The sequence below is a fragment of the Gymnodraco acuticeps genome, unplaced genomic scaffold (assembly GCF_902827175.1).
Source record: "Gymnodraco acuticeps unplaced genomic scaffold, fGymAcu1.1, whole genome shotgun sequence".
NCBI classification, from domain to species: domain Eukaryota; kingdom Metazoa; phylum Chordata; class Actinopteri; order Perciformes; family Bathydraconidae; genus Gymnodraco; species Gymnodraco acuticeps.
In genome coordinates, this window is record NW_022991064.1 from 2,831,861 (window position 1) to 2,844,936 (window position 13,076).

The 13,076-nt window shown below is 41.1% G+C and overlaps 1 protein-coding gene across 23 annotated transcripts in view; it reads left to right on the top strand.

The window, feature by feature from the left end:
* Positions 1–13,076, top strand: part of adgrb2 (adhesion G protein-coupled receptor B2) — a 215,074-nt gene that overhangs the window by 113,007 nt on the left and 88,991 nt on the right. For all 23 annotated transcript variants that reach the window (XR_004571081.1, XM_034236727.1, XM_034236722.1 and 20 more), the window contains 8 exons: positions 501–665; positions 1,047–1,211; positions 3,208–3,309; positions 4,686–4,792; positions 5,673–5,867; positions 6,346–6,414; positions 8,043–8,151; positions 8,323–8,469. Coding sequence is in view for 22 of the 23 variants with exons in the window: in XM_034236727.1 (XP_034092618.1) it covers positions 501–665; positions 1,047–1,211; positions 3,208–3,309; positions 4,686–4,792; positions 5,673–5,867; positions 6,346–6,414; positions 8,043–8,151; positions 8,323–8,469 (1,059 nt within the window). In the remaining variant the exon portion in view is untranslated. The remainder of the gene's footprint in view (positions 1–500; positions 666–1,046; positions 1,212–3,207; positions 3,310–4,685; positions 4,793–5,672; positions 5,868–6,345; positions 6,415–8,042; positions 8,152–8,322; positions 8,470–13,076) is intronic.

A 13,076-nucleotide genomic window follows, 5' to 3' on the forward strand; every position in this document is an offset into this window, starting at 1 on the left:
CTCATGAGGCTTTGGTTAAGCTATTTGATATTCATTCATTGTTACGACTGGTAGGTCTGAATTGTACTGAAATGATGTTCATTTGTGTATTCATCTATTTCTGCATAAACAGTCAATAATCCACATGTGGAGCCTAATATCACTTTGAATGAAACCCCAACAGTCTGTACTCTGTGTGAACTCTTTAAAACACTGCATGATATGAATAGTAATCGGCAAATTCCACTACAGATATTTATAATGTCAATAAAAGAAAGAAATATGTTTATTTGTTTGTGTGTTGCTTTTAATGGAAACTCATTGTATATTCTGTTTACTTGTAGCCCGCTCACAGTTTCTGTCCTGTGTCTTTTCTGCCTTTGCACCTTTCTTGACCCAAAAGTCTGCTTCACCAATCTGAATCAATATCCCCTGATTTCCCCATGTCTCAAAAATCTTCTATCAATCTCATTAGTTTGCCTGTCTCTCTATGTCTCTCACCCCCTTTCCCCGCTGTCTAGTGGAGGGCCAGTGGTTGGAGTGGGGGCCGTGGTTGAAATGCAGTGTGACCTGTAACACGGGAAGCCAGCAGAGACAGAGGCGCTGCAGTGCGTCTGTGCACGGCTGGGCTGAATGTAATGGGGATCATCAGGAGAGCAGAGAATGCACCAACCCTTCCTGCACTGGTAAGGCGTACAAATGAATTATTAGTATTCACACTCGCAAACGTTATTATACAAACATGCATTATCTAAAGGCATCTGTATGGTTTTCTTTGATTCTAGTCCACACACCAGCAATTTGTGGGTTGGGACCCAATTTGTTTGGACTGGGGTTCCCGGAGGACAAAAAATACTAGTGTGTTTTATTGAGCCTAGGGCCCACAATGGGTTCCTATTAATTAAGTTACCACACTGACACATTTAAAAAGCCTTGAAGTTGTAACCTAAATTTGCTACTCATCAACAACACCCATATTTTCTTCACCTAACATGCTTCTTTCTTCTGCTCTCACACTTCCTCTCTGCTCCCCAATCTTCTCCGGCGGTGCTATGCTCCTGTTCTAGGTGGAGGTAACTGGGGCACCTGGAACCACTGGAGCCTCTGCAGCAAGACATGTGACTCGGGTTTGCAGCACCGCTCCAGATTGTGTGAGGGGACCGGAGACCAGGGCTATCCATGTGAGGGCTCAGGAGAGGAGGTCCGGGCCTGTAATGAGAAGAAGTGCCCTGGTCAGTGACTCTGAATGTGTGTGTGAGCCGAGAAAATGAGGGATAACACTGTTAATTTATGTACTTATTATTCATGCTTGGAAACTTGCTTGGTTTCATTTCTCTGCATGCGGCTCCTGCTGCGTCCCTGTTGGAGATTGTGTGTATCTGTGCCCAATCACATGCACAGTAGGCTGTCAGGCAGCATGGAAGTTATTACCAGTGGTTTTTCTTTTATATTTGAATGTAGTTTGTGAGCCCTAACAGTAGATTAAGTCACATAAGTGGCGCAAGTTGCGCAACTGATGCAGTATTGCGCTAAGGGGAAATTATTTTGACCGGACACTTTGACCGGAGAGATTTAGATTTGCCGGTCTTCAGCATATTTGACCGGTCATAGTCCGGTAATTACCGGCTAACGGGAACTCTGGTGTACGTGCTTGCTTTTAGCTCTGACAGGCTACAAACTATCAACTTTAGAGTGCATCTTCCATCGTGACCCCTTTGTTTTGAGTAACTCCCGACCATATTTGACACAAGACGCGGATCCTTTCTGTTGGCATTTCAGGGGAACATCATATCATATTTTCTCTCTTTTTAAGTATCTCTCTCTCTTTCTATTCACTCTCCGTCCCTTTTCATCTCTATGCATTGCCTCTGCCAACACTCGTCTGCCCCCTCGGAATATCTTCAGAGCACACTCCCCCGGTTTTTTTTTTTTCATCAGGGTTATGAAAGAGAAGGAGGGGGGGGGGAAACAGATGAATAAAGAGAGGGGGTGAGATGAAGAGGGAATGAGATACTGTACTGAGGCAGTGACACAGAGCACTGAGCAATGCACAAGGGAATAAGATTGGGAGCTGCTGCAGGAGAACATTGATTTGAATCTTGTTTTTTTTTGGTGCTTCTCTGTCTCCCTTATCTCCTGCGATGTATGTGTCTATGGGAGTGTGTGCATTGTAATTTCTCTTTTTTTCTGTGTGCCTGCCTGCTTTATGTTAGTTTTCTCTGCCTTCTCGGTTCGCTTAGGTTCATATTCTTCGGCTTTGGGCCTACTTACCTGTGGCGTCCCTCAAAGCTACATTTTGGGACCTCTCCTGTTTTTATCTTATTTGCTGCCCTTTGTGTCCATTATGTTTTAGAAAGATGATATTCCTTTGCATTGTTTAACTGATGCTGTACAAATCCAAATACTTAGGAATAATTGCAGCTTTTGGATGGACTTTATCTTTTAATCTTAATAAAGATTGGACTGAGCATGTTATCTCGGAAGACCTGACTTATTCGGATGAGCACTTTAGCTTCTCCCATTTGTTCCTTTGTTAAGAATATTCTCATTATTTTTGACAACTTCTATTTCATGAACCAATATATTTTGCTTTGTTTGGTCAAGGCTGTTAGCCCTTTAAAGCCTAGTTAGACATTGAACTACTCTTACTCTTTCTATGTGGGTGTAGAACATTTGTCTTAGTCATCTGCAGTTACTTCAGAATGCAGCTGCTCGTCTTCTTCCTGGAAAAAGGAAACATCCTTTTATATCCCCTTTGTTTGCCCTCTACCTGTCGATTTCCGGATTTATTTTAATGGTTGAATTTGCTCTACTTACTTCTAAGTAGAGCAATATGGTCGAGTAATCAGATGCTCCTGGTTTTTTCCAGAACTAGACACAAAAACGGTGGTGACAAAGCTTTTGCCGTGTCAGCCACTAATCTGTGGAACAGTTTTTATTCATATACAAATTGCTTCGACTACAGAATCCTTTCAGTCGCTGCTAAAGGCCCAACTCTTCCTCTTAGCATTCGATTGAATTAAACTTGACACCTTGACTTGATCTTCTATTGTGCTGCAATTGCTTTACTATTATTATGTGTATTGATTTTCTTCTTTTTATTGCATTGTATTGAATTGTATTGTTTGGCAGTTCAGCACTTTTGTCAACTTCTATTGTTTGTATTTGTGCTATGCTAGTGAAATTGATTGACTTTATTTGTTGTGCATTTCTCACCTTACTCTACAGCTCCTCATGAGATATGTAACGAAGATAACCTTCTCTCTATGTCATGGAAAAGGGCCTCAGCTGGAGAAACTGTCTACAACAAGTGTCCAACTAACGCCACAGGTCAGTCCAAAATATGTTGGCTTTAAAAAATATTTTAGCCAAGGCTTTCTAGAGATGTTGATGGTGTTAAGCTTGGAGTCATTAGTATATCAACAGACATTACACTATACAAACGTGAATGTATTGGTTCATCGAAAATAACTAAAAAGCTAGCACTAGAAAAAAGACCAGGCTACATAAAGCATTTCCAATAGGATCAAGTTTACTATCCCCATAAACAAACTCAGTAGGTGACATGAACAGTATAAACTAAAACGAGATAAAAAAGAACGAGACAAATTAGAAAATGAAGGGGAAAAAAAGGGCAGCAGAGAGATAGCTTTTGGAGACAGAAAGACTGCAGTAACTCAAATCAACGAATAAAATCAAGAAAATATTGGTTGACATTATACTGTTTTCAACTCATGCATTACCCAGCATCTATTCATCAGTACAGCAGATATGTCCTGCTTGATTGTAGTCAAACTTTATTTGTTTATTACTTATCACAGTAATTACTTATCACAGTAATTTGAATTTAAACTGAGGATTTCTTTGCGCAGCTGGCTGCCAGGCATTCCCTTTTAACTTCTAAAAACGAAAACAAGAACAAGCCTTGATTTTCTTGTAGATACTTTCTTCTTTAGAGTTTAAGCCAAGAGCAGATGTGGTTCAGAATGCTTGTGATATAATCGTGTTTCTACATCTATCAAACTATGGTGTTGGATCTGACATCAAAACACGTAGAAAGCAGGAATCAGGTAGCTTGCCAGTAAAATATTCAAGCTTCAAGAATATTACATTTATGGTTGGCTTCAAACTAAATTAACTGTGAAACTTAACATTTGATTAATGTCACTCTCATACTATAAAACACTTATTTGGCTAGGAAAACATGTGGTGTCTTAGTAAAGTATTTTGGCAGCTTCTCCAGTGTGTCTGCTGTCTGCCATGTTAGAAATGTCAGCAGCTGCCAAACAATTCTTCTTAACAATTCTGCTCCAAGAAAAGGCAAATGTAGAATAAGTCCCCTTTTGGTTTTAATTTGTAATAATATAAAAGTGCATATAATGATGTAAATGGTTGTAAATGTGCTCAGGCTTCTCTCGTACAAATTAATCAAGCTGACTGCCTCTGTATTAACCCCGACTTTATTAGTGTTACAAATTGGAATAACTCTTAGATCAAGAATTCAAGCAAGATGTGTTTTGGGCACTAAAATCATTTTTAAAACAATGAACATCTCTCTTAATTTAGCATCATGTATTATTTGCCTGGAAACAGCAGCAGGGTTATTAATCATTAATGGAATGCTTTAGACACAATATTACAAGGAATGGATTCTGCGATTTTGTAGATTCATTATAAACGATTTCTCTCTATTTCTCTCTTTCTAGGATCTGCTAGTCGTCGTTGCATGCTGGATAATAATGGAGTTGCTTTCTGGGGTCCTCCGAGCTTCGCCAGATGCGTCTCACTTGAATATAGATATTTACATTTATCTGTAAGTACTTAGAAATTCTTCCTCTAGAAGGAAAACAATTAATGTGTATGTTCATCTAGATTACATCATTTCAGCCAGTTATTTATCACCTCCCACGTAACTCATCTTCTGAATCATTATTGAATATATGAGAAAGGAAAGGCTCTGTCTATTTTCAAACATTATGTTCTACCTCAATTGTCCTTCTTTCACCCATCCTGTACCTCTGTTCAACTTTCTTTGTTTAAAAAGTTAACACAAAATAAACCGAGTGTCTGTACTCGAGGCCTGCCATATCTCTAATTAGCTTTTCCAGAGCTTTGTGCTCACACTTATCAATTAATGAATATAGCTAATGAATGTGTTCATCAGCCAGACTGTTTTCCTGCTCTCTGAACTTTAACCTCTCATCTCCTCGATGATGGCAGAAGGAGATGGGGGTCAGGGATTGTGCACCGTGGAGCTGATTGCACTGTTCGTTTCTGTTTCAACCTTTCATTAACACCAGGAGTCAATAATTAATTTTCTGTGATTGCAGTTATCTTCTATTCTTCCAGGCTCTCTCGCCCTCTCTCCCTCTCTCTGCCTTTCACATTCTCACTCAGTCTTGCTCTCTGTATCTCTGTCTCTGAAGTGATGAGATCCAATTTCTGCGTGAGAGTGTTGCTTGCTCGCCTATTTTAACCACTAGAACAGAAATCAAACCATGTACAACATAGAGTGAACCGTATACTCATCCCCCTTCGGCTCACCCTTAAAATTCCTGTGATTTCTTAGGAAAGAAAACATTATATTTGGTTTGTCATTTTTCACCTGCTACTTCTTTTGAATATGTCTACTACATGCAGTTAGATGAAACCATCAGCATCTTTCAATTTCTGTCTCTCTCTGCACACTGTAGTTACGAGAGCATCTCGCGAAGGGTCAGAGGACCCTGGCTGGGGAGGGCATGTCTCAGATCGTAAGGACTCTCCTGGAGCTCTTGCAGAGAGGGAGCTACTACAGTGGCGACCTTCTCTTTTCCACGGAGATCCTGCGAAATGTGACGGACACCTTCAAAAGAGCAACCTACGTCCCAGCTCCCGACGACGTGCAGGTGAGCAAAATCCACTGAGCCTTCTCTAAAAGCACCCTCAAGTCACCAAACAAAACACACAGCCACACACACAGTTACATTTGCAACCCCTTCAAATATATTCAATATAGAGGCTCCATTTTCTACTGCACGTGGTCTGCATAACAATGAACTACATAGTTGCTCGAGCCTCAAATGGGATTGTTTGCAGCATTTTCTCTCTTTTCACTGCCTGTAAGAGAACAACATGTTTCAGTCAGTTCTTTGACAGACATTGTTTTATGTGTTACAATATAAAGGATAAACTCTGCTAGACTTTACAGAATAAAGTGTGGTACTGCTGCTTTCATTATTTTTCTCATTGGATTTGATTCAGTCTCATATGTGTGCAAATAAATACAATATTGTTTTTTAAATGGTGAGTGGTTTCAGGTTTTCTACCTAAAGTAGCACCATAGCTTAAGTAACTGCATTGACAACATCTTCGTCTTGTGTTTAGAAACTCTTCCAGGTAGTCAGCCTCATGTTGGACATGGACAATGTGGAGAAATGGGAGGACGCCCACCAGGTAATGCCTTTTATGTGTTTATGTGTGTATACCTTTTATTTGATGACTAAATCGAGAATATTACAAGAATCTACCAACAATATTAAACACTTGGTGACGATAACAACATCAAGAAATATCATTGACGAACAAAAAGGCAAGACTGAAATGTAGTTTAAAATCTTAACCAGGACATTTGACACGGGACTAAGACTCAATAAAAAAGTAGCACTTTATACAAAGCTTGTGTGTGTGTGTGTGTGTGTGTGTGTGTGTGTGTGTGTGTGTGTGTGTGTGTGTGTGTGTGTGTGTGTGTGTGTGTGTGTGTGTGTGTGTGTGTGTGTGTGTGTGTGTGTGTGTGTGTGTGTGTGTGTGGGTGTGTGTGTGTGTGTGTGTGTGTGTGTGTGTGTGTGTGTGTGTGTGTGTGTGTGTGTGTGTGTGTGTGTGTGTGTGTGTGTGTGTGTGTGTGTGTGTGTGTGGTGTGTGTGTGTGTGTGTGTGTGTGTGTGTGTGTGTGTGTGTGTGTGTGTGTGGTGTGTGTGTGTGTGTGTGTGTGTGTGTGTGTGTGTGTGTGTGTGTGTGTGTGTGGTGTGTGTGTGTGTTAGGGCTGCACGATATAGAAAAAAAATGAAATTGCGTTTTTTTTAACTATATTTAACCGGATGAATGATTTTAGTCACGGACGTCTGGATCTTAACTGGTTGACTCATCATACCTTAAGTCATGATCTAACATGTCATGATAATGCATGTTGCTTACCCTCAACTAAGGGGGTTCATCTGTGAATGAAGAAGAGAAGAACCTTTTTGTATCCAAAATAGTTCCAGATGGCAGATGTTGCTTTTCTTTAAGTAAATCTTCATTCTCGCCGGTATTGTCCTCCTGTGCCTCGCTCATTTTTTACCGGTGTTTTGACGGTCTGCAAACTAGCGGGGCGGGGCCTGCTGTGATCTGATCAAGAATGATTGTGATTGGTGGTTTGCTGTGAATGTCACTCACTCAAGTACCCCTGACATGAGAGCCGCGCAAGTTTTCCTTTTGTAGCAAGCAGCAAAATAATTGTAACATGACGTGTTTGAGTTAATTCACCTACTTAATATCAGAAGTCCTAAAAAATAAAAATGAAACAAAATAAAAATGTATTATTATATAACATTTATAAAATCGCACGTCCCTGCGATGTGAATATCGCGCATGCGCATATCGCAGTTATCGCCATGACACGATATATCGTTCAGCCCTAGTGTGTGTGGTAAAAACTGTACATTTGAATATGTGTAAGTGTGTGAAAATGCGGGAATGACCACATCCCACAATAACTTTTCATTAGTCATAAAAGCACAACTGTTTACTAAATACAATGGCTATATATCAACTCTACTAGGTGTGTTTATGTGCACATTTGTGTGTTTTTTGTGTGGGACCACGTTTGAGCCCTTGAGGAGGTATGTTTACTTCCCATCTGGTCCCAATAAAATATATAATGTATCCTGCATCATTACCATTAACCATTCTGGAACACAAGAAAGTGCCATGGATAAACATTATTCCAAGGGGCGAGACATTTCTCATAGAAAGTTTTCAATGGATTATACTTTTATGAAGAAATTATTCATTATACTTTTTCACCCTTCCCCCTTTTAACCGAAGGTCGCTCCCGGTGCTGCTTTGCTGATGAGGATATTAGAAGATTTCATTCACCTCATTGGAGAAGCCCAGAAGCCTTTCCAGAGTTTCTTGGTGGTTACCAACAATCTTAGTAAGTTTCCAAATCATCCAATTGAAATGCTCATATAAAAAAGCCCTTGTAACTATTTAATCATGTTCTTGCAATAATGGTTCCATTGTTTTTTTGCTCAACTTATCTATAACCAGTTTTTTGTCAATGTTGCACTGCATTGAGTGTACGGGGTATGTCTTGTTTGTCCAGTGATAACCGTCCAGAGAGAGCCAGTGTCAGCCGTTTCCAGCGATATCAACTTTCCAGTGAAGGGCCGGAGAGGGATGAAGGACTGGGCCAGAACATCAGAGGACAAGCTCTACATCCCTAAAGAGGTCTTCATCAACCCGGCTGAAGGTAGGAAACTAACACAGATTTCCACTTCCTGGGATTTGTCCATACTTATGTGCTTTTTGTACCAATCTATACCACTCTGTTACCACCATTAGTAACGAAATTAGGCTTATGTTGTTATTTATAAAGCAAAAAGACAGTTCCAGAAGTCAAGTCAGGTTTGAGCACTGAGCTCATAACCTTGAGTTTGCTCTCTTTGAGTTGTCATCATCACTTTTCTTCTTGAATCTTGAACATATGAGGATATCAACTGCTCAACCCTCTCTCCAGCCAAGGTCGGACCAAGATGTTATCCCGTAGTGAATTCCTACACTCAGATGTTTCCCATGGAAGCAGATAGAAGGCTTTTCAAGGGCATGGAAGGATAATGCTGGGAAGGACTTGGACTATAAAGAGACCCTGGAGGGCTGCTCAAAAAGATGCCGGTCTTTCATCCGTGAGAAAGTGTGCCGCATTCCCTTTAAAGCATCAAGTCCTCATACAGTTTTAAAATACGTCTCTTCGTTTTTAGCCACACTTGAAAGCGAACTGCTGGGAATTTCATGTGGTTTCAATTAAAGCCAATAAATGTGTCCGAATGCACACGTCCAACTGTGGAGGAGATTAAAGGTGAATGAAAGAGGACAACAGGAGGCAGGAGAGCTAAAATAGTTTCAGTGGCTAAAAGAGTAGAAATAAAGTGTTTTTTAGACAAGAGAGTAGCTGTGGCAGATGCAATCCACTACCGACAAAGACAAAGGTCACATCCCACTGGAAATGACACTGGCAGGCTTCCTGTCTGGCACCCCATGCCCAAATTAAAGTTCAGAATGGCTGTAGGCCGAGAGTGCAGAGCTGTCTGACCTCTGACTCGCTCTGATGACACACTCTCTTTGATTGGCATCCAACACATCCTGTATGCCGACCTCAGCACACCTCACTTTAACTCTCTTTATCATGCATGAAATATGCTTATTTTTTACTTTCCTTCCTAACCGTTGATCTTTTATGTAACACAACCTGTTTATGAGTTTCCCTGAGGTGTTTTGTCCAAGATGTTTTTACCGGATTTAAAGGAACAGCAAATGAATATCCTTCAAAGGAAACGTGTTAGGTTGCAACTGCATACACAAAGGTGTACAAAGCAACACCTGTTTATAATGCTGCTGCATTGCAATCGATGTCACCCGTATTTGATATTCTTTATTAATCCAGCCTTTCTGTTTCACTACATTTAACGTCCCATGCGGTGCGTGTAATAAAAGCAAATGGCGGTTCCACATCTACTCTGCCATTTTCTCATATGATATTCAGCGCATGCCATTGCCACTTTGGCATAATGCTATTTGGTAAATTGTTTAATCCAAACTGCATGTCGTCTGATGAGTTAGGGCATTATTAGTACTCTTTGCCCCTGCAGGAACTCTGCCTCTTCCTATTGGCAGTCCATGAGTTGAGGTCTTCAGTTGATTGCTATCTATTTGATTGGTTCATTTACCACATAATGAAAGCCTATCTCAGATGGACAGCTTAACTATGCTCATAAAGGCCCATCGGCACCTTTGTGTGTGCATGTGCGCACACAGTTGAACATACACGCGGCCCATTGATAGGTTCATGAATCGCTTCACTGAGCAGAGCCTGGGACTGTTCTTCACCGATTTTCGAAGTGACAAAGTCCCTCTCTCTCCCCACTGACTCTCTCTAACACAAACACACATGCAGGCACTCACTCGGTCTTGCAGACACGACCATACATACATCCATACATACAATCCAGCAATGCCTTCATATTTCAAATATGCCATTGCTGGTACATGAATGTAGTTACGCTCCTTTAATTTTGAAGTATTTTTTGAGCAAGAACCCAAACAATCTCTGCTCTAATATATTGTGTTAAAGAACCCCGCAGTTTTTTAGTAGAGTATCAAACTATCACCAGTGAGGTGGATCTATGATGATTGGTTCAAATTAAAGTAATGTGTCTATTAGGAATAAGTTGACACCACTAACCCTGTTTTTGTGCTTTGAAGTACATAGTGTCAAAAATGTACGGAGACCCTAAAGGTTCATGGAGAAGAAAAAAAACGATCTTGTGTGCACGATATACATTCTCGTTCGCACGAAATACTATTTTGTGCGCGCAAGATAGTATTTTGTGCGCGCAAGATAGTATTTTGTGCGAACGAGAAAGTATTTTGTTACCGGTGCGCCAAGTAGGAAGTGGAGCACAGAGGAGACGACCGTTTCATTGCAGACTGTTATGTTTATGTGGAGAAATGGCAGTGCATACATTATTTGAGATATATTTCAAACTCCGCCTTCATTTAGGGGCATTTTGGCCAGGGGTTTAGAGCTATTTGTTTAAGCACCGGATTCGCAAAACAGAAGAGTCTGTAAACCAGTCTGCTTTGATCTATGAATTCCTGTCCGTGACTCTCACAGTATCTGCTGCCCACAGCTGGAAAGAAGGAAAACCTCCTTCACTTTATGAAATCGTACTACGAAGCAGGATTTGCTATTTACTATTCATTCATGAAGTATGACGCTGCGCTATCAGCACGCTTCTCCATGTTTGTGATTGGTCAAATATTGCTAACCCCGTCCCTTTCACGTGAACGCGCTCTCAGCCGGACAGAGAAACCCTGGTTGATTTACTGAGTTGATAACCAGCTTGGTAGGACCGCTTAGCGAGATCGCGTTTTTTAGGGTTAGTTAAGCCGGGTAAATCAAACATATCCAGGGTCTGTTGAACTGGCTTCGTCGTACAGGGCACTGGAGGCAGTAACGTGTAACTCAGCAGAATCTGAGAAGAGCAGCACCAGCTGCAAAGAGCTGTGCCTTTTACTGGTTACTTCACTGCGTTTCCCTTCATTAGAACCGCTGAATAGAGATCGAGGCTGCTACGTTTAACCACACACACCTCTACACACATCGAACTGCCAGAGTATTCCCCCTATTACTCGTTTTATGAAGGAGATGTCCAGGGTGCATGATGTGTGTGTGTTTGTGCTCAGCTCCGCCCTGTGTGTGTGCTCAGTGTGTTTGTATGTCCGACACCACCGGCATTTGTTTTCAAATGACCATGAACAGTAATTTACACAAATCTGGTTCTCCATAGTTATATGTGTATTCCCAAGTGAAAGAAATGTGTTTAATCTTAATCTCGATGTAGTGCTAGTCCTGCCGGAGTGCACCGGAACGAACTACACTATCATAAACAAATGCACACACACACACACGCACACGCACGCCCTGGCGACCGGACATATTCTTCATAAAACTAATGATATGGCGTACTAATCGGGCAGTTCGATGTGTTTTACCATAAGAAAGTATCCCGTGCGAACGAGAAAGTATCTTGTGCGCACAAATTAATAAAGCGTGGGCTCGTTTTATTTAAATTGAGGCCACGAATTACATCTCGTGCGCACAAGTTAAGCCTGGCCTCGTTTTATTTATTTTTCTCTCTATGAACCCTCCAGGGCTCCGTACAAATGGGTGAATAGCCTAGCTTAAAAATTGGATGCCGCAGCGCCTAGCCAACAGCTAGCCTGCCTCTCCAATGTTTGGAGATAGGCCCACTAGAACCCATGGAACAATTTACTGACTATTTCATCCTTACGCAAATACAACTGTTAGGATGACATTTTGGCATTTGGCAACCTCACAATGACAGGGCAAGACTTAAGTCCCTGCATCCAGCTTTTGTTCAATAGGAAATGTCAAACCAGAAAATCTGTGTCAGTTATGTTAATGGATCTGGCCCTTCCTACATCCAGGACATGGTTAAACCGTACACCCCAGCGCGTGCACTACGCTCTGCATCAGCCAAACGACTCGCTGCGGGAGACCCAAGTTCCCATCGGCGGAAACACGTGGGTTTGCTGTCCTGGCTCCAAGATGGTGGAATGAGCTCCCCATTGACATCAGGACGGCAGATAGCTTGCACATCTTCCGGCGCAAACTGAAAACTCATCTCTTTCGACTCCACTTCGAGCGATAGAACTATTAACGAAGCACTTTTATACTAATAAAGGGCTGGCTTATCTAAAGCCAGTTGAGTAGCACTTGAAATGTTTGGCTCTATGAAACCTGATGTACTTATATGATTCTGTTTTCTTCAAGGTTGTGTCTTCCTGGTCGAATGTACTTATTGTAAGTCACTTTGGATAAAAGCGTCAGCTAAATGTAATGTAATGTAATGTTAATTAGTTAGCTTTTTTTTAATGTTTTTTTATCTTTGGTCAGAGCCACCCACTTTTCAAGTCCCGTTTACCATTAAGCTAAATTAAGCTCATTACTTCCTGGCTCATGCTTCACACTTAACACAAATAAGTGCTACTGCTCATCTAATTTACCTCTTGACAAAAAAAATACTGTAGAGGCAGTAAGCGATTCTTTTTCATTTTGAACAGCTAAATAGTTTAGAGAATATTATATTTTCTATACAATATTGAGAGAGGGTGACAATTAAAAATCAGTCTGCTACGTCAGCGCCATTAACAGCAGCATGGATGTATCAATACACAGTTAGGCTACTGACATTTCAGGGGCCATGGATTCTAACTTGCGGAAACCTCAGTTGGATAATGGATCAATGACAATGAGGCAATCAGGCAGACTAGACT